At 40.6% G+C, this 22024-nt stretch overlaps 1 protein-coding gene across 3 annotated transcripts in view; it reads left to right on the top strand.

Annotated features, from left to right (window-relative positions):
- The window catches only part of vps13b (vacuolar protein sorting 13 homolog B), a 297453-nt gene that overhangs the window by 69557 nt on the left and 205872 nt on the right, over window positions 1-22024 (top strand). For all 3 annotated transcript variants that reach the window (XM_087847951.1, XM_087847953.1, XM_087847952.1), the window contains exons 17-19: window positions 2119-2303; window positions 14861-14995; window positions 15778-15957. In XM_087847951.1, the coding sequence (XP_087704077.1) occupies window positions 2119-2303; window positions 14861-14995; window positions 15778-15957 (500 nt within the window). The remainder of the gene's footprint in view (window positions 1-2118; window positions 2304-14860; window positions 14996-15777; window positions 15958-22024) is intronic.

Below are 22024 nucleotides of genomic sequence, written 5' to 3'. Positions count from 1 at the left end.
CTTTTACTAGCAGAAAAGCATGACATGGCATGGTTTCCTATGTTGCCAAATCCACCACATGTAGGCACAGAATTTTAAACGTATATGTGTGCCGTCAAGGTAAACTCATTGACCCAATCAGGTTTGAATTTTCTTTCTTCTTTTCTTCCTGTGTTTTTCCTGTAGCCTTACATCTCTCTTTATCAAACGCGCTCTCACTTTCTGTCTCGTAGAAGACACAGCAGATGCTTAAGAAATCTGGGTCTGCCTGTGTGCAGCTAACTGCTCATGTCACCCTGCCGAACCACCCAGGAGCAGAAGAAAGGGAAAGATAAAGAGACTTGAAGAAAGAGAGGGAGGGAAGCAGAGAAGTTAAATGATTGCAGAGCTGCTGAGCGCAGAGAAAGGCCTTGTGACATGTCCCACACTCAGAACTGGGACCAGACCAAAATGGGTGCGTGATTAAATGAACTGTGATGCTCGCTCCTGACACGCTGCAGCCATCGTTTGAATTAGTCACAGTTCTATTTTCAATGAAACCTCCACTCGTAGGGCAGATTCTATTACAATAAGTACTCAAGTGAACACACATGCAATACATAGATGGGTATCGGTGCTGGGGGCACTGCCAGTCCTCAAAATCCTAGACCAAGAAACTTTAGTTCCACTCCGATTTTCCTGCCTTGAGAACATGAGAGGAAAACAGGAGTGGAACTAAAGAGACTTGTTTGACTGTGCTTACTTCAGCCTGCCTAGCCTCAGGCTTTGCTATAAGTAGTAAAAAGAAAAGCACAACGACAACATTTCTGATGTTTCTGATATTAAAATAATTTCTAATAAGAAAAGTGCAAAACACCCGACAGAACATCACAACCAATTATTGCAAAGATTAGGGTAGGCTGTGGTTTGGTGTTTAAATAAAGCATCCAGCTTCTTATCAGCACAGAGTTTAAAGCCGGCATCTATAATGGTATAGTGGTAGATATGGCTATGGTTCTCTTGCAATGGTTTTATTCATGCTGAAAGACACAAACAGAAACAGCATACTTGCTGCCCCTGCTCATGATGTCCTTCTCAGGGAGAGCCTTGTTTATTTCAGCAAGACATTCCCAAACCACATTCTGGACAATTCTACAATTGCACGGCTCTTCACTTAGTCTAGATGCTAAACTGACTAAACACATCACCCGTTAAAATATTTGCCAGATTATACAATGAGAAATGCTACAAAGGACGCCCCGAACTGTTAAACAGCTAAAATCTTACATCAAGGAAAAATGGGGAAAGGCTTGGTTTTAAGGTCCAAAGCAGCTGTTCTTAACTCCCTCACACTTTTGTTAAACAAAGAGTTGATGCAACATCATTGTGACACATGCCTCTGTACCCAAGTGCTTGCAACATAAAAAAAACCACATTTCTCATTTAAATCATTGTTTTTCTTTTTAGTTCTGCTGCAAAAATAAACACTTGTAATTAACTTTGGATTAAAAACAAGTCATGAAACAAAATCTGTTTTGATTATTTTGTTTAGTTTTTTTTTTTTTTACATTTTACACAGCATGCTAACTTTTTTGAAGACTGGGTTGTAAATGAAAAAAATGAAAAAAGCAAGTGTGTGTGTGTGTGTCAGATGAGAAATGAGAGCATGCTCTGCTGAATTTCTGATGGACAGAGGCCTGGAGGACTCCATCGGACTGTGGTGTTACCTCATCCCCCTGAACGCTCAACTCATCAGCTCGTCATACGCGCAGACTCACACAAACTCGCTCCCTCCACTCTCTTGGAGACAGATGAAATATTAAAGGCGTAGAGATTCTTTTCAGGGTCGGGTTTCTGGGCTGTACATCTTTTCACATAAATCATCATCACAGTTTTGACGGAGGGGAGGGAAGGGTCGACAAACTAAACCTACCTGCCAAGTAACTAAGGAAAGCTTGGCTCACACTTGGTACTTCTTCAATTTACTATTGGAATGTAGTTCTGCTTATTTGGCCCTTGGCGCTATCAATGAGCTGTTTTATATTGTGATGTGATATTGATGGATTTGTGGAAGCTGTGAACCATTTGTTTCCACCAGTGTCTGTTTCATTTAGAGCGCATTTATGTGTATCTGACTCTGTCTTGTCCCTTTTCTTGCAGGAGCAAAAGGTCTTCAGTCCCCACCACAGAGTTTATTTTTGAACTTCCCCACTTCACTATACAGGCCACAAGGGCCCAGACACTTTTGCTCCAAACAATCTGTCAGAGCTGGACCCACAGCATGGTCAACGGAGCGCCAGTGACACTTAATGAAAGTCTGCTTACTGAAGTGTACAAGGCTCCAGGTGAGTAACACGAGACAATACGAAACTTGCCTTGCCTTTGCTAATAGCAAAACCACTTAACACAGAAATCCAGATTCATTCTTTTCTTGCCCCTGACCAAGCTCATAATAATAATAATAGTCTTTTTCTACTGCTCTTTGATCTGCTTACACTGTAGTGATTGTAGGTTGAGGCCTGTCTACAGAGAGGAGACAGAGTAGGACTCAAATATATTTCAAAACATCTTCTCAACACTGAAAATCACCTCTAGTTGGATTTTTGTGATGAATTTGCTTCTGTTTCTTATTTGTGCATGTGTATCTTACACTGACACCAGTTGTACAGTGACTTCTTCTTTCTATGAAGAGTTATCAGAGTAGACATGTTTATAATTGCGCACCAGGGGAACGCTCTGTTTTTTAGTTGTTATAATATGTTACTGTAAGGTAGCAATATTTCTGCAATGGCAGCTAAGTCACTTGATTTATTATATCCTTTTAATGGCTCAGTAGTGATGGAACAAAGAACAAACATACTCATCTGGTCTCTTTTAGACCAGAGTATTAGATGTTAAGGCATTCATTGTTGTTCTTGATTTATTGAACATTTTTTGAGGATAACTCTCGTTTGTCCTCGCAAACTTCATTTATGGTCCTTTGTTTACTTGTACCAGTAAACTGTCAGGAAAGATATATTGAACTGGCTAATATTAAAAGTGATTTGACTTTCTTATGAAAACTTTTCCAGTTATTTGTGAGGGCACAGTACATTTGTCAGACTGTCACTGATGGGAAAACAAGCCAACTCGATAGCATTGAACTCTGGGCAAATTGGCATGCATGTATCTAGAACTGAAGTTCTCCAAGTATACACGAGTTCACACGAGACACTTGAAGATGAACTTGTCTTATTGGGGCCCAATGTGGGCCGCTGGACCTGCAGCTGAGACCAAATTAACTCTGAAATGCTTCATGTCACCTAGGGTGTCTTAATGGTCAAATAATAAATTTTGTCCCTTGTTAAAGAAAGGTAGGGGAGTCTGAATTCAATAAAACAGTAGCGTTTCTCATGACGGTAGCATCTGGACAGTCCTCTGGAGGGCCTGGGATTTTCCAACTCATTAGGATCATGTTGTTTGGTATGCCGTCAACATTCTCCCCCAGTCAAGCCAGCCAAGCTACCTTTTTCACCGTTGTGTAGCCGCCAAAATTTATGAAGCTGGTCTCCCGTGGAGTGAAGTCAAATATTCCTCTCCCCTCATTTTGCCTTTCTCTTGGAACGGGGCTTGAATAGCGACATGGAGAAACATTTGCACATCTGGTCCATGTGCTGGCAGGCTAGAAAAGGAGCAGTGGGGGCTTAGAAGAAAAGAAAGTTTGAGCTTAAAAGGCATGAGACTTGAGGAGAATAGGTGGTGTGCTGGGTAAGTATATGTAGGGAAAATACTCAGCAATAATTCCTATGATATAACCAAAAATGTCTAGTACTGTCTGTATCTGCTTTTGCAATTTCGGGAACACTCATACCTTAAGGGAGATGTGTGCTGTGCGGTTGGTAAGAAAATAAAGTTTGCCACGGCGACACCAGCTGCTATTTTTCCGTAAGTGTGACTTACTGGCTCACTGGCTGCAGATATTTGTGGTAAAGGTGGCAGATCTAATGCAACACAAGATTTGGGTTTAAACCATGAGATTGTTCTCGTGTCCCCAACTGCTGTAGCAGTCATCAAGGTATTGCCAGCACACAACTGATACACGCTGAAGCTAAAAACTGAAGACGGCAAACAAACGCTGTTCACTTTGAACATATGCTTTTTCATTCTTTTAGGAATTCGTCCTCCCTTCTCTCCTTTTGATGTTGCAAAGTTTTTCAATAGGGGAAGGTGTTTCATATTGAAGTCTAGCTGATAACACAGATGGTCAGTGTCCTTCGCGGGAGGGAAACGTTTAGGTATGAGAATTAATTCGCTGTCCAAAAGAAATTCCACATTTCAGCATTTCATGGGCAAACTCAACAGCTTCAGTTTTAATCTCAAGGCACTGACAGACTGTAAAATATTGAAAAATATTAAGAGCAACATTCAGAGACTAAAATTCATTGCAGCTGACTGGAACACAGCCGCTAGGACTTGTAATACTTTGAGTTACTGTGGTGCTCAGTGGCAACTACAGGAATAACACAGCGCACAGCACATCAAGTGTAATCTGTGTTTCACAAGACCAGATATGAGTAAAATAAGAAAACATACCGTAAAATTATATTTTCCTTGTCACTCGATTGCATGTCTGCATGGTTTATCACACAGCTGTCTGTGGGACTGTTGATTTTCAGTCAGCTCGGACATTACTCCAACATTCTCCTTTGCATTCCAGTGAAGTCCACACTAGTGTTGTATTTTATTGGTGAGCCATGCAGCAAACAGTATGTCATTATTAGTATCTCTAGCTGAAAATGGACAGGTGTGTGCCCATATGTGCTTGCGTCAGTGCATGCACGCTTAGACTATGTGCCTTTGTGCTCAGAAGGTTTGCATCAGCTGTGTTGGTTTGGCTCTACTTTACTTCACTCCTCATTCATAACTTATATTTTGTTTTAGAACCTAGTATTTTTCCCTTTTAAGCTTCATCTCAATTTATTTATGTGTTTTTCTTATGCTTTTAAGTCTTCTCTGTTGACAACTTTTATTTTGTTCCCAATTCTTTTTGGATTTGTCACTAGCTCCTCTTTTGTATTCTCCTCTTTTTTTTTTTGTAATTGTCAGAATTCCCGGTTCTATGTCATATGCGTGTTCTAATGTTTATATACATCATGCATGTTACTGTGGTTTTTAGTAGCAGCAGTAGTAATAGTAGTAGCCAGTAATTCCTGTCTACCAATACTTTTACCCACTACTAACCTCAGAGTCGGCAACACACTGACCACAGTGACCTCCCACATCTTACTCAACTCTGTGCAGTTCTGTGTGAGTGTAAAATACACTGTGCGTAAGAATTGTGTTTATGTGTCTAATTTTGGTAGTGAAAAAGTTTAATCCACCCAGATTATTTTTGTCATTGCTAATTGCTGATCACATTAGGCTCTCACATGTATTTCTACTGACATCTCAAGGATATATTATTGAAAACAGTCTTATTAAATGTCTGAATGAATAACCAGTTTACACTCAGCACTGGTACAAAGCCTGATTTGATGATAATTATTAATAAGCCTTGTGCCCTTTCCTGCTTTCGTTCAAGTCTGTGTGTGTAGTTAAGTATTTCTGTCTTTGTCTCATCTGTGACAGAGCAACAATTCCATATACCACAAGTGCACACCCTTAGAGCAGCTCATTTACATAACAAATTTTATACAATGGATGTTTTGGTTTTTTCTTTTTTGCCTGCACCTCTTTTAAACATGAGCGGTGTTTAAAACGCTCAAAAGTAATTTTTTTAAACTTGTCTTATTTGAGTTATAGGTGAGCAGTATAAACTTTCTACTGTCCAGACTTTTGCCCTTGACTTCTCACTTCCTTATTTTACTCTACAAGGCTATATTTGAAAGATAAAAGATCAAAGCAATTTAAATTAGCATAAAATTGGCATTTCCACCATTGATGGATTGAACTTTAATGTAGCTACCACAGCTGGTTTTCCGGCCTTGGAGCTCTGTGGTGGTCTGGACTGCGACAAAAAGAGGGAGGTCTGGTAAAAGTTGGTTGGTGGTGGTCACCAGTCATGCTTTAGATGATTGCTGGGTGATATACGAGCTGTGACATAGCTTTAGCGTGACAGACATGAGGGGAAAAGAACAGAGGACGAGAGAGTGAATGATATAATGAGCAAGATGAAAAATGAAAGAAAAAGGAACATAAAGGTTGAAGGGAAAAGTGACAGAATGAAATAAAGAGGGTGAGAGTGTGGGGCCAACTGTGCCCAGAAATACAACTGGTCATTGGCTTGCTTTATTAATCCCAGGTCTGGCACCTAATTGCGTGTCAGTTTAGGCACACGGGCAGAGAATTGTGCATATTTGCAAATGCAATGTATTCCTACCTCCATCTTAAATGGATCATATATATATATATATATATATATATATATATATATATATATATATATATATCTTCTGAACATATGATCCCATTTAAGGCAAATAATCAAGACTATGTTCTCACTGCATAGCAACTACAGGCATGTTGTTAATGTTAGTAAGAGACGTATGCTCTCACTCATTTAACCGTATCATTATTAAAACAAGCCCTTTGTTTTTAGTTCTCCCTACACTTACCATGGTGAGGTGGGGGGGGGGGGACAAAGCTGGGGAAACGATTGGGGGAAAAAAAACCCTCACAAGTCCATTAAGGGTCACATTAGTGAGACTTACTTATGCTTTTCTTCACACTGATATCTCCCTTTGCTTGGAAACAAATATGATCTTTGAGACACATCAACAATAGTTTTATGCATTTTTGCACTGCATGAAAAAGGCTGTTCTTGTCATGGCCAGCAGTTTATATCCCTGTGATCTAACTGCCTGTGATGCTGTAGCACAATAAATATCGATAATAGCTCATTGTTATAAGAGGGGGGGGGAAACTTTTCACATCGTCCTGTCACCTGTGTAATCTGATGCCTCGTATGTTTTAGATTTTATGTTTTCTGGTCCCAGAATTTGCCCATCTGTCTTCGCTACCTCCTCCTTCCTCTGTTTTTTTTCCTCTTGTGCGCCACTAATAATGCAGCTGTTGGTAGCATGCTTCTGGCTATAAGACTGAACACAGGAGGTTGCACTCTCTCAGTTTTTCATTGTTTTCCTGTGTAGATTTTGGCTGACACAGGCTTATTACTCACAACCTTAATGTTTCTCATCTATTAATCAAGACAAGTCAGAGGAACATGCAGCTTTGCCCCGTCATCTAATGAGCCCATACACTTAGCTCATGGAGATTGTTTTGATAGTTCTCTTGATTGTTCTCCTGTGAAGAAAGGAAGGACAACAGCCCTTTTTATGGTCTGCGGTTGTCACAAATGTCAGTAAAGGGTTGAGAAGCTTAATGAAAACCCTGAGATGTCTGTTTCAGCGTGGCCTGGCCTCTCACTCAAGTATCCATATTTCTTTGAAGAGGTAACTTATTGGTTTGAGAGAAATTTCTGCCTGTCGACTTGTCTTCTTCACGGATTGACATCAGGACAGGAAGAAAGCAGGAGGAAAAGAAAGAAAGAAGGCTTTTTTCATCCGTACGCAACCTTACATAAAAAACACGTCGTGTCAGCATCAGAGAATTGATAAATAAATCTTGGCTGGAACTTGAGACGGTTCTTGTCAATGAAAACTTCAATGAGCTACAGACGGGCTCGCTCCACTCCTGGCAGATTGTGATGATGTTTTAAGTCAGTCCAGACTTTCCTGCTTTTCTTGTGTCTTCATGAAGAATTCTGCTCTTTCTCTGTTGTTCACTTTAGTCCTGAGCTAATCAGAGAGGCCAGCGGAGTCGATGCAAAGCAGAAGTTTGCTGTGTAGTCCCACAATTAAACATTGGATTACGCGGAAATTTATACGTTTAATGGGATGAGAGGGACAGGAAGTGCCTGAGGTCTGGTTGCAATAACATATCAAGCGTAACTTTCACTAAACTGCTTTTCACATGTATGCACAGATGCAAAATATCTATACGTATACGCATTTCCACATCAAAGTTGGTTTGGTGAGCTTAAGCATTCATAGGGGGACATCATGCTTGTCTTTTCTCACCACGGTTGTCCATTTATCATGCCTCTTTTCCTCATACCGTCCACAGAAGTTAGCTGAAATTCCGCCAAGTAGTTTCTTCCCCTTGTTTGTTTGAATTGTAGCTCACTTTTTCTATCATGGGAAATGAGATGTGATTCCAGACATGTTGAGGAACATGGACGATCCCAGTGCAGAATGTGGAATTCTGAGTTTTGACTTATTTCTTCCTTCTCTGATATGAATGTTGGATGGTGTCATTTAGTTGAACACTAAATCCAACTGAGCATTGACACGCACTGTAGTACTTGAATTAGTGCTTAATTTAAAGAACTACTTCACTTTTTAGAAGCCTGATTACTGCTAAGCATGCCACACATGGGATAAGAACATTTTCTACAGATTTAAGCTTTTGCCCATTAGAGTTGGGATAATGAGCTCATCTCTCCCTGAAGTGTTAAACTGAAATATGATATGAAAATCCCACGTAGACTTGTCCCCTTTTGGCCTCTAAAATATGTCACCTACAGATGATGTGATAAACAGAGCCCAAAGTGTGAACAGTTTTTTGAAAGTATAGATTATTTAAAGACTGTTGTGTTGTGTTTATATAATAAAGGTTTTGCATTTATGGATACTGTACTGATTGTAAACATTAAAGCTATTAGAGCCTTTGATGAAGAATAAAAATCAAAAGAGTGACATTACACATATTACAGCATAATGTTTCGATAACAGAGATAGGTCATTCTTAATAAAAACTAAATACAAGCACACACTAAAGGGAAGAACATCTCTGAGACTTTAAATGAAACACACTAAAAGACTAATAGACTTTAAAGCATCTCGCAGCAGACTCTCTGAATGTTACCAATCAATGACAGCCTCAAATAAATCTGTTTGTATTTATGTCATCTGGTAGTGTCTGCAGAGCTGGCTCCCTGCTGTGAGCCAACCGCCCCATCTGAGGGTAGTGACTAGTGCCGACTGAGCACATAGCTCCACGTCACAGAGCCATAAATTTCCACTGTAACTCCCATTGAAGTGTCTCAGCAGCACCAAAACCCCAGTCACGTCTTGGCTACCACCACACACAGACACAGTCAGCCTCTGCAAAGCTCAGACATAAATATTGATCTCGTTGGATTATTGATAAACAAGAATGCTCTGCTCGTTTTCTCTTTAATTCTCCCCTCATAAGGGAAGTGGAGTGAGGAGGGGAAAGCTTGTGAAAGAGGACAAGAATAAGTTATAGAGATGCAGAGATCTAGAGAGTGCGAGAGAGAACGGATAGTAATCCAGGGTTGGATTTCAGCAATAGAGGGGACTGGTTTAGCGTCATTAGCTGTGGTCTGTAGTTTCGAGCATCTCTCATGGTGAAACCACACTGGTATTCCATCCTGGCATCTGCTTCAAAGCTAGAACGCCCCTGTTTCTTATGCTAACCAAATTTGTCAGAGCAGCATTAGGCTGGGGATATGGGAGATTGAGAGGCAGACCTTCTCAACCAGAACTGTGTTTTAATGACCTATCTTTACCACCGACTAATCATTTCCTTACAAGTGGCAATGGGGGAATCCTCTATGTCACGGCACATGTTTGTCTATCACATTTAGCACATCTGTCGCCCTGTTTTCTCTCACACTCTCTCTCTTTCCCTCATCTTACTTCTTTTATAACTCTCCATTCAGTTTTGCTCTTCATTCCCTTCCTCCCAACCCCCCCACCACCCCAACCCCATCCAACCACTGTCTTCCAAACCTCACTGCCTAGGCACATTAGTATTGGCCAAATTGCTTCCGCATGAAGACTCCTTAATTGTGGTAATTCAGTGGCAGAGAGAACCACAGTTTGAATGTGTGGAGAACATGTGTCACTGCTTCAGTGGGCCGACAGAAAAGCCAGCAGCACCTGGAGGGGATGGAAATCAAGAAAATTAGACCCCCAGCTTCTGCTACCACCGGCACTTATACCCCATCATTGTCTTTATACCATGACGGTTATAGGGAGCGAGTACCGCTTGCACACACCACTACCTGTAACCACTGCTGTAACCTTCATTCAGTGAGGTAGGAGCAGCTTGACTGGAATTTTTGTCATATGTGTAAGGAAACCCATTATTTTTGTTTACAGACACTTGCTGGATTGCTTTTCTGTTTTCTGTCTCACCACCCAACTTTAAAAAAAACAAAACAAAAAACAATTCTTCCTAATATGCAAAGCCCCCCTCAAAAAACAACCCAAACTCTGGCAGCAATTACTGGTTATATAAACTGCCCAGCTCCTTCATCTATCTACAAACAGCTGTTGTTGTTGTTTACATCTGTTTGAAATCAAACATGCATATTCTTCCTGTGTGCAGATATTCTTACAGCTTTAACCTGTGCTAAATAGTAGTTGTGATATCTATTTTTTTTTCTAACTGTGATCCCTTCAAATATCAATTATAATTTAGCTCAGCTCAGTTTATTATGTTGTGTTAAATCACAACACGTGTCATATCAACGCAGTTTCATAAGAAAGATCCTCTGATGGAATCATAATGAACTTTTAATGCATCCCCCAAAAGTACCTCAATGTCATTTTTACGATCATAAAAATCAGTTCTTGTTATCGTAGTAATTCGATTTGTTTCTTTCTCTAATGCAGACCTTTGTTTGAGTAACAAAGCTGCTCTCCTTTTAGCTTTAACTGCATAACAAACCACTACTGGTTCACCTTGTCTGTTTTCCTGTCCCACTCTCTCAGCATGTGTCTGCATTTTTGCTGTGTGTCAGTTCTGGGCAAGATGCCAGCAGACCTGCTCCTACTTACTGCTTCTACTGCTTCCCTCCTGACTTAGGAGAGACAGTTATTGTTTCTGCATCAGCACTTAATGGCTCAGCTGGCTGCTTTCAGGCTACCCAACTTGTCTATGTCTACCTCTTTTTCTGTCAGCCCCCTAGCTGCTGTGGGCCCATTGCCAACCTTGGAGGTTTTAATACTTTAGGTTCTTTCCCTTCTTTGTCTGTCTTTGTCTTTTCACCTGCCCTTTATGGTTTTGAGATAATTTACATCCTTTTTTTTTTTAACTTGTTTCCATCACACATAAAGCTGGTCATTAATGCATGGAGTATGTAGCTGCAAAGAGGGAGGGTAATCAAAACACAGCTTTTAATAGTTCTAGCACAAGTCCTATAGCTTGGTTTATACTGTATTTTGTATCGTTATCTCTTTTTTTGTCTGTCTTGGGATTTTTTTCAGACTTGTTATATGGTGTAGTATTTGAAGAATAGGAAAACTAAACATTTTTTATATAGCATCATAAATGAAAGTAAAACTATTTCTGGGTTTTGTGAATATAGACTAAATGAAGTGGTTCGCATCTTGAGGTAGAATATTGCCTGGTCCACCATTATAGGCAGACAACTTTCCCATAGCCTTCCCCAAAGCTGTGAGAGCAGGACATGTTGGAATGTGTAAAGCATGGCTTTCAAGCCTGCAGATGTGCTGCACATATATACTGAACCATGGACACGCCAACTATTGAGGTATGCAGAAAGTAAAGAAAGTACCCTCCACCTCCCATACGGTGCATGTGTTAGTGTGTGCATTCTGCTTTTTTGCATCAGCTCTTTCTACCCCTCTTTATTGACTTTCAGGCCCCCTTCCCTTCATCTTCTCCGCACTTTCTCATTGGTGTTTTCTATGGCAAATCCAGCTGCCCACAGTTGCGCCCTTAGTGTTTGATGGAGTGCCATACTCTCTGGCCCCTAGCTGTGTGTTTATGTACTTCTTGCACCTGCCTTTGCTTGACGAGTAACAGTACCACACACATTCACTCACTCACTCAGTCACACTGACACACTCTATACACACTCTAACCCAACATACACACATGAATCACACGGGATACTGCTGTTTAAGCCAACAAACTACCTACCCTTGTGTTTTTACTCTTCCTGTGTACCCCACATTTTATAGTCCTAACAGCTGGACAAAACATTGCTTGGAGCTCCCCCATGCAACAACCACCAACCCAGCAGGTGCACAGTGCCCTTAGGACATCTATGTGGGCAAGGGGATATGTTATAGTGATACCTCTAGTGCCATTTATCAAAGAGAACAGCGAGTAGAAGAAAAGGCCCCTGTCATATTACAGATTGGCTTGCACTTTTAACATCTTCGTCTTGTCCAGGCTCTGGGGAACAGTCGGGGCAACTCATCATTGTTGATGTCATTTTTCTTTTAGTGCTGTGTTGAAAAAGGCCAAATGGTCACTGAGTCTGGTTATTCATTCTCCATGAATAGGCTACTCTTTCAGGGTAGATGGGTCATGTGTTTTTAGGTTTACTCAGATACACTCAGTGATAAAGCCAAATGTCTTGGGCAATGTTTTTATGACAAATACATATTATACTATATAAATTGTTTCTAGTGGGAGAAGTGAACCTAACTTTATGTAGTACATATATCACTTTTAGTCATTCCCTCTGGTCCTTGGCCACATGAACTAATCTAGAAATCAGTGTTTCATGTATATACACGCATATCCGTATGAACATAAATCTATGGGAATTTTCACATACATTCTTTGAAGACCAAAGTTGCTTCCCTGGTTTAAAAAAATATATAGAAAAGATAAGATTACTGAAATTGTGTACTTGGGACACCCCCTTGGTTGCGCGGAGCACAGACTCACTGATTAGTGTTTGGTTGATAATTAAGGTGCCGACTCTGCAGCTCTGCTGATTCTTAGGTTAAAATTAGGAGTGGGAAAGAAACCGTATAAAGAGCAAAATCACCCTCATCATTTGGATGCCATTAGTTTGCAATAGAGCATGCTGAAGATTTTGAGAGCGGTGTTGTTTTATTTTACAAGGTTTACATTGGGCATTACCATCTACTTAAAAGAATTATATATATATATATATTATACGTTTGTCAAACTGCACTGCAGTGTAAATAGAAAGTGGCTCCAAGACAAAGATATATATTACTGGTTGCCAGTATTACAGCCTCAGCCTAAACAGAATAAGGCAGCTAAATGCACAGAGTGGTTGTACAGCACTGCTCTGTTTGACCTGCAGATATATTAAGTGGGAGACAGAGAGACAGAAGGAGGGTTATTAACATAACCATCTTCCATCTGGTCTCACAGAGGGCCTCTTAGACAGCAGGTGAAGAGGTTGATGGGCAATTTGTCTGAGAGAGAGAGGAGGGAAGTCAGTGGTTAGAGATTTTTAGCAATTTTCAATAATTCCCCCGGTTAAGTGTGCATGTGTGTGACTACTCAAACATGCCCTACTTCACACTGCTGATTTACGGTGAAACTACATTTGAATTTTTAGTTGATCAGAAAAATACTGTGTGCTATGTTGGTGTAAAACAGCCCATCCAATTTAGCACTGGTTATACAGTGTTTAGATGTTTCAATCACCTGTGTAAGAAGGAAATTTGTTATATAATATCTGTGTGTATACAAAAGAGTTTGAGAGGATAAAACTAGTAGAGTGGCTCAGGAAGTAGAGCTCGTCCTACACTTATCTAAGGTTGTATTCATCCTGGGCTGAGTAAGTGACCAAATCTAGACATAAGTTTGCATACTTGCAAGGGGATGATTCAGTAGGGGCAAGTTACCGAACCTCGAGTTGCCCTAAAAGCATCCATTGGTGTGAGTGAACATGCTTTTGCATAGAATAAAGCGTTTGTATGTACGTGTGTGTGTGAGATTTGCAGTAGAAAGTGTTTTGTATGCTAAACTTGAGTTTATTTATGTTGATATTGAACCTTTTTTGCCGTGTGCTCAGTGATTTTACCGTCCCTTGGCCAACACACGACAGAAAAAGCCCCAGTAAGTTGTAAACTCGACTGAAAAAGTGCTGTGGACACTTGTAGGAAATAAAGCACAATCACTGTATGAGAGGATTATTTGAGAAGGAAAGCCTTATTGGAACAGGTGATGCAAGAATTAAATGTGATTCCCTTGGACAGTTCCAGCTTACTGGAAGAATGTAGCATGTGATGAATGGATCCTCCTCTCCTCTCTCAACAGGCGGTTTGGCACATAACTTCCTTAACTCCACAGTATCTTTTAGTCATCCAGCTATGTCTCCCTGCTTCTCCTGTTATGTGTTTGAAATAGCCTCTCACCATAGAAATAACACTGACATATAAAAGAGAATATGTAATTCCTTGTCACATTGCAAACAGTTTCATTTTGGAAAGATGGAAGACAGGAGGTTCTTCCACGCTAGGCTGCCATTAAGAGAAGTAATCATAGAGTGAGGAACACTTGAGGCTCCTGTGATGTAATGCTGGTGTGAAGTGAGCTGTACTTGACACTAAGCTGAATACAAGCGTGACTACATGGAATATTGTTTTGGAAATAAACGATTACTCACGACAAGTTAATTAGATCTCTTTTTATCGTGATTTTTAGGCATAAGAGTGTGGGTGTGATTTCAGACTGTCTTGTATCCAAAATGATCTAAAAGTTTTCACAGGAAACAAAAATTCCAATAATAAACAAAGATAACCTCTATAAATTAGTAAATTACGTCCATACGTAAAGAACTTTAAGTATGGACTGGCGTAAACTAAGAAGGTGCATCATGTATTTTAGAAAAGATGCCCAGTGTTGTTTGTCCTGGTTTATAGCTGATTTTAATATGCAAATGTATTTTAATTCAGATTATATGTCAAAGAGATGCGCTATCAGTAATACTGTTGAAAACAGAGGACACCTTTTCTTGATTTCTGTGTTTAAGAGCAACTAGCTGGTCAAGAACAATTAAAGGCCAATCAGGTGTTTAACTAAGTCACAGAAGCGGTGCTTAAATCTGCCGGACTGCAGTTCATTTTCACTTTTTTTCACTTTTTTTTATTAGGTGTGAAATATCCAGGCCCGTCACCGACTCTCGAAGGCTCGGTCCAAAACCTGGAGCTGAAGTTCTGCAGCCGTGCGACGGTGAAATGTGCCTCAGGAACCGTGGGAGCTGTAAAAGTGTGCGCCAGGACCCCAGGTGTGTGCAGCTGTGCCCTGTTAAAACTTTACTGCCTGTGTAGGAGGGAAAGAGTGAGACAGACTAGACTCTTCTTTTACTTTCTTTAACTTATGCTTTTACACACTCTACTCTGTCTTGCTGCTCAGTCTTTATGTTGATTTCTTTCCAGCTATGTGATTCGGTTGCTGTTTTCTCCTGGGGCGCTGTCATTGGGCTGTGGCCATGTCTTTGATGGCAAGGATGTTATTGGAGCTAGTGTCATAGCACAGAGTTCACAAGGTCAAGCTGCACATGATGTGGGTCAGATTAGTAGATGTATTGCAGCTGTCAATATAGAAATACAAGCAAACCATGTGCAGTTAATGCCCTTATTTTAAAATGACCATTTATTGTAGAGTCACAAAAATATGTGCACATAAGGAGTGAACAGTGAAAATGACGATGGAGTGCAAAGTTGTTCTTTTGAACTATGAGCTCTTCAACTAAAGTGAAAAATTAACAAAACATGGCTTTACTGGTGCGTAGGAGTGGTCATAATAATAATTCATAATTCGTTATTAGGCCTTGCTTCTGTATAGCAACCAAATAGTGCTGTTGCAGTTACTTCAAGGTGAATCACAAGGAAGTTCAAATAAAGGGCTGTTTTTAATACATGAAACATTTACAAATGTTTTATTTTATGTGCACATTTGGTCATTCCTATTTCAGAAATGCTTTCCAATTTATGGGAGTCATTATAGCTTGATTGGGAGAAGTGGAGAGTTTGTAAAATATTACAAACTATTACTCTTGTCTTTCAGGTTCAGGAGAGGGAGTGAAGGAGAAGCTGGTTCCTCTGATTCAAGGTCCATCTGACACTAAAGAACTACATATGAGCCGCTGGCTTAATGAGATTCGCAAGCCTGAATCTTTGCTGGCCCCTGACCTGCTGGCATTTTCTATTCAGGTCCCTCAGCAAGGAGATGATTGCAGGAACTCAGGTATAAGTGTTTTAAATGTATGGATTACCCTCTTTTCTCCTCTCCACCCCACCCTGCCCCACCCTTCATTTATAAATCAGGTTTTAGTTCATTTTCTGATTGTGGTTTTGGTGTTTGGGTTTGTTACAGGCACTGATTATATCTACACTATTGGTGAATTCAGGAGTCTCCATTTGTTTAGGTTGTCATATTTTCCTTCCTCTCATAATGTCATGTAGTGCCCCCTTTCAGTTATTTGTTTAGTAAAGCCGATAAGTGTTTCCCACTCTGCTATCCTTGAGGCAGGGTTGGCAGCCCTGCATCTCTTTTCAGGCAGTGTGATTTCTCTAAACAGCAGTTAGTCTCTGTCAGCACTGGGCTGAGCTGGCTAACAACAGCTAACCACTTGAGGATTGCTGTTGACGGCTGCTCTGATGTCAGGTTGCAGTTTTGATTGCATCCCTAGACCACAGATTATGTTTCCTGTGTCATTGTGAGGGTGTGTGGGTGCATGCATGTGCCTTTTGAGAGAGGGAGTGGGATTATTCAGTAGCCTTTCCAAAGAGCTAAAAATGCAAACCAATTCCAAAATTTAAAGTGCTGCAGTGCTTGATTTAGTAAGTAGGATATTAATCGTCACATCTGTACATGTCGCCAAGGATGCCCTCATTTTTCTGTATGACCTTTTAGAAACAGATATGACCATGGATATTAGTGTGTTATTAATATTTTTCATACCGTCAACTTAAAAAAACGTTCTTCCCGAGAAAAACTGATACCTCTCGAAGTATGGGACAGTCTCTACTATGTCATGGCCTTTAGCCACTCCCAAGTTTCTAAAAGCCCACAGTAGGGGGCTTAAAGTACATTCTGGGCTGTTTTCCTGCAACCCTCTCCCAAGATCAGATCCCAAGATCAGATACAGGAGAAGCCTGGGGTGACAAGGTAAAACAATACAGCTCCAGTATTTGTTTTCAGAGTTGTCTTCAGAGTCACAGTTGTACATTACTTTTAATACCGGACTACAGAGATTCATTGTGTAGCCTTGATTTGTGCAAACCGCCAACTCCTGAATCATATCAGGGCTCAGGCCTTAAACATGTCAGCTCTGAGGTGTGTATAGAGCCTCAGGTAGTTTAAACTGTGAGAAGAAGATGCAGTTGTAGCTAAGGGTGCAGGAAAGTAAGAAGAAAAGTATTGTTTAGAGACAGTAGACTTTGGAGGTCATCCCTAACCATTCCTATTGCTCTTTAAATTTCACTCTATCATTTACTGTCCCATTTCTAGTGAACTGAGTGCCAGGACACTGCTGTAAATTGCAAATAAAAGGCAGGCTGACATTTCTTAGAGAGGTAATGGTTTGATAAATGTGAGGACAGTCACTGAATACATTTCTTGAAAGTTACAGTGACAGAAAGGCAGATTTTTAAAATCAGTGTTTCCGACGAGATGTTCTTCCATCGTTTACATACACGATCACTCAGACATGTAGTAGATCGATACTTTTAGGAGCTCTGGTAAACTCTGTTTAGTCCACGGCCTCAAACCATTACTGTGATTTAGAGACCATATTATTTCAGTAAAGCATGGCTCATAAAGACAGTACATATTTTTGAATATTAAAACCTGATCTGAACACAAACCAGAAGACCAAAAGGAAGCAAAGAGAGTGGGAGAGCGAAAGGAGATGAAGGTAAAAGGAGGTGGGGGGGCTGACTCCCAGAAGAACTGAATATATCTCCAGCAGATGTGGAGCAGTGCAGGTCTGTGCTACTTCTCATCACTGCCTCTCTTCTTTTTTTCCCCCTGTCTTTTGAATTCAGATCGCTCTTTTTTTTTTTTCTCACTGTCTGAACGTCTCTATTGTCTCTTTTCGGACATACGATATTTAACAGTGTGGGATTCATCAGTCAGTTAACTGGCTGCCATTCAGACTTGGGGCATGTTTACCTTCATATTACTTATATAAATATTTGTCACTCACATGTGTCTAAATGACGGAGAAAAGCCACAAATCAGATGTGATATGTGCCATATTTGCAAATAGCTTTCACCCTTTTGATAACGAGAATCACAAACATTGTGTGTGTGTGTGTGTGTGTGTGTGTGTGTGTGTGTGTGTGTGTGTGTGTGTGTGTGTGTGTGTGTGTGTGTGTGTGTGTGTGTGTGTGTGTGTGTGTGTGTGTGTGTGTGCTGCAGCGTGCTACCAAAGATAGAGCTGTATTTCGCCCCTTGTGCATTTCAGTCTCAGATCAATCACTTTTGTTTTTGGAATATTGAAACGATTAATGCCCTGGACATCTAATTGATCTAATAATCAAATGTGTAGTAAAAGCTGGGGGTCAGCAGCGTGTGACTGTAACAACTTTACCACACGTGGAACGTTTTTCTCATTCTCTGTATTTTTCCTAACATGCTGCTGAGGATAACACTTGTGTGTACACAGGGTTTTGGGGTGTCTCTTAAAGCTCTGTGTTTTGTATGGTGGTCAGGCTTACATCAAAGCCTTTGGTTAGCCCACATGTCCCATGTCCCTGCTGTCATCCAGAGGGTGACTAGGAGCCTGTTGGAGCAATGTTAATAGAATGATGGATGCAACGCCTCATTCAACAAGAGATGAAAGGTGGTGTGGCACTGCTCTAAATAGGCTGGACACTTTGCTCCCACAGGGCTAGCTCAGAGGTTCAACATTTTGTGATCATGACATTCCTCAGTTGTTGGAGCACTTGGTCTTGGCATCAAACACACTTTATTCTTCCCATGTGGTTCTGCTGAGTCCATTTACCAAATTCCTAAAGTGTGATCATTATACACTGAGTATACGGCCGGGGTTGGGAGAAAAGCTGACTCCTGACAGTAGGATGCAGTGGAAAACACAGCAGAGTTATGTGCGATTTCTGCCCAGTTCTCAAAGCATAACGGGGGAGGGGGGGGAATGGGGGTAATTGCCATTAAGCTACCAGTGTGTAGTCAGTGAAGTGTTTAAATATATATACATTCATATACCTTTATTTGATTGATTGCAGTTGATTACCTTACCTTAGAGAAGTCTTGCTTTTTCGTATTTTGCCTCTGCCCCTTTATGTATGAGTGATCTCTGCATTGTCTCATTTCTTAGAGCTTGTGACAGGCTCTGAAAATCAACAGCACTTTCCTTATAGATCCTTTAATTCATCCCAGAAGCCATTTCCTCAATGCCATGCACTTTCTAATTTCTCAAGGCTCGGAAAGGCTCATATCTCCAGGGGGAATGTTCATTTTCAGTGTTAAAGTAAAGATAAATTGGTTGTTTTGATATTATTGTTTTATTTGAATTATTTGTAGTTCAGTATTTTAATGGAAGCTTTGACACGTTTAATTGTCTCATTCTTTCTCTCACTCCTTATAACTCTTTTATTCAAAGTTAATCTAAGGAGATGAGTAGCTTTTAAATATGGCCAGTGACATCTGTTTTCTGTCTAATTGTTTACCAGTGAACTAAAACAAAATTCCAATTTACTTAGAAAATGAAGAGGGTGGGTTGGGTGGCTATGGTCGGCGGTTGGAGGGAGTCCCTGTACACTTGTAGAACTCCTGCAGATCGGGAATAATGTGTTTTTATTTAACAGAGCTGAGGTTGGAACATTCTAATAAATTAAGCACAATTAAAGGCGTGGGTTTTTACGCAGAAGAACTAAGCAGCTCTGCTTTGAAGTGTCCTCTTTCATGGATCCAAAAGGGTCGAGTAATTTTATTTCTCGCCATTAACCCTTTAGATTACAACATGACGGTCCCACAGGCTTTCTCCAAGTTGATTAGTCGACCCAGATAGCCACGATATCCTTTTCATGCTCTTTTCTTCTGAAATAACCAAACTTGCATTATGAGACATGAATAATAAAATATGTCAGCGCCACTTTTTAATTAAATAAATAAAAGATAAACTATTGCAATAAATCAACAATGGAAACATGCAAGTCTGCAGGGCGAAGAGTCAGACTTGTGGTGCAAGTGAGGTAGCTGCTTTTAAGTCACAGCAGACAGCAATCCAGGTTGGCGGACAGGATCAGAAGGGCATAGGTTTTTCTTCCACATGGGCCTAGTTGAGAGCCAGGGACATGTCATCATTCACCAGCATGCACTGGAATGGATGCCTCTGGTATTAGATCTATAAATTATTTTTGAATTTAATAAGAGTAGAGCAGTGCCTTTAGTGACTGGGACCAGAAATCCTTGGCCATGTCATTCACAGTGACCTCTAGTGCTACTTTGAGTGTAAATTATCACTGGTACTCAAGAGACAGTTTGATCATTTTGATCCCTGGACAGTGGCTGGCTGGCTGGCTGACTATGTGCTTTTGGCTCAGTCTTGGGTCTGTCATCACTGATGGATGGGAAGGACTAAGGGGCCTTGGATGGGGCTAGTGTGCAAGAGTAAAGGGCTAGAGGGCGTGTGAGGAGCTGGGGTTTATGCTGAACCGTGGGGCAAGCAGCAGCCTGCAGGTGTCCCCCACCCCAAACACACACTCACTTTACCATTGTGATTTCAGCAGAGGAGGGAGGGACCAATGGCTCGAGTGAGTTTTATGATTGTAGAAGAGAGAGGGAGAGTGTGAGTCTGTGAGGGATAGCATGTGTTTTCCCTAGGCACGGCAGCAGCTGCGAGACAATGATTTATGCTTTTCTCAGAACTCTGGGATCTCAAAATGTTACATTTAATCAAGCACACTGAGAGCAGAGCAAATGTTAAAGATGTTCCCTATAAAGCCCTTCAGTTTTGATCTCTTTACCATACCATGGGAGCAGGGAGAATAGAGGAACAAAGTGATCTTTAATCTCAATTTTAACATATTGAAGGGAATAATGAAAGCTACATGGAATTAATCCTGTGCGAATTCCCAAAGTGCTGTAATACTGAACACATTTAGTTCCCTAATAGTTATTAAAGCTGTTTTCTTCTCAATTACTGCTTTAAAATTAGACAAATGGGGGGAAGAAACTGCTTCAGAGTTCATTCTGAATTAAGTCTAAACATATTTATTATATATTTATTATAGGAAAGCAGATACTACGTATATGTTGCATGCATTATAGTGACATTTCATGAGAACCTATATATAAGTGTTGGTGTGTATTTGTACCCATTTATGTAAGTGTCCTGAGAGGCCTGTCCACAGCAGTCAGAAACAGGTGGGGTTCTACAGTACCTCGAGTCTGCAGACCCAAAGACTAATGAGAGCAGGTGGCACTGAAGCACCACCTGACTTTGATCTGACCGTTCGACTCGAGCACATGAATGCATGCCATTATACTCACTGGTCAGTGCATGCACGTGCAAATGCTCTGTTTGCCTCTTTACTGAAATGATAGCCTTTGAATGGGTTGCACTGACACTGTAGATGGGGTGTGAACTGAAGCGGGATCTCCCTTGGTAGCCTCCTCCATTACAATCTTTCAAAGGACTGCCGTACTTTCATATGTCCATCTATCATGCTCTTTTCCCCTCCTTTGCATGTGTTCACTCACTCCATAGAGTGTTAAATCAACAGTCTGGCTTGGTTTCAGGCAGAAACTTGATGGCTTTAAGCTGCTGCCTGAACTTTTTCTGGCTGATAGATCTACAGTAGACAAAATGGTACTAAAAATACATTTATTGTACATGCTTGGGAGAAACCTCAGAAAGCAATTTACTAGGAAAATGTCATAAATGAAGTGACCAGCTCTTCAGCTGTTGGGACCTGATCAAAATTTCACAAGAGATGACTGTGAATAAATGAAGAGACAAGTAGCTACTTCAGATAATGTCTGGGAGTGTGCATTCATACAATTCTAAGGAGTATGAGAATTTAACAGGACTTACTCATCGGGCTTTGCCTCATGCAAATTAAAACGAGTCTTGCCATTCAATTTTAGAATCAAGGGCATGAAACTCGACCAAAACACGTTATACCAAGTGTTTGTTTGTTTAAGCACCCAGTGACTTCCACAATAGTGTGTTTAATCACCAAGGCAGCTACTCTCATCATGTTTTGTGTATGTATGTAGCAACGCAGGTAATCTGGAGATTAGACCCCAGAGAATCCTCTCAGAGATGGCTGTCGAGGTCAAT

Source organism: Neolamprologus brichardi, chromosome 11, assembly GCF_056152115.1.
Source record: "Neolamprologus brichardi isolate AB-2024 chromosome 11, ASM5615211v1, whole genome shotgun sequence".
NCBI lineage: Eukaryota > Metazoa > Chordata > Actinopteri > Cichliformes > Cichlidae > Neolamprologus > Neolamprologus brichardi.
Note: the sequence above shows the minus strand (reverse complement) of the source record. Positions and strands in the feature narration are given on the sequence as shown.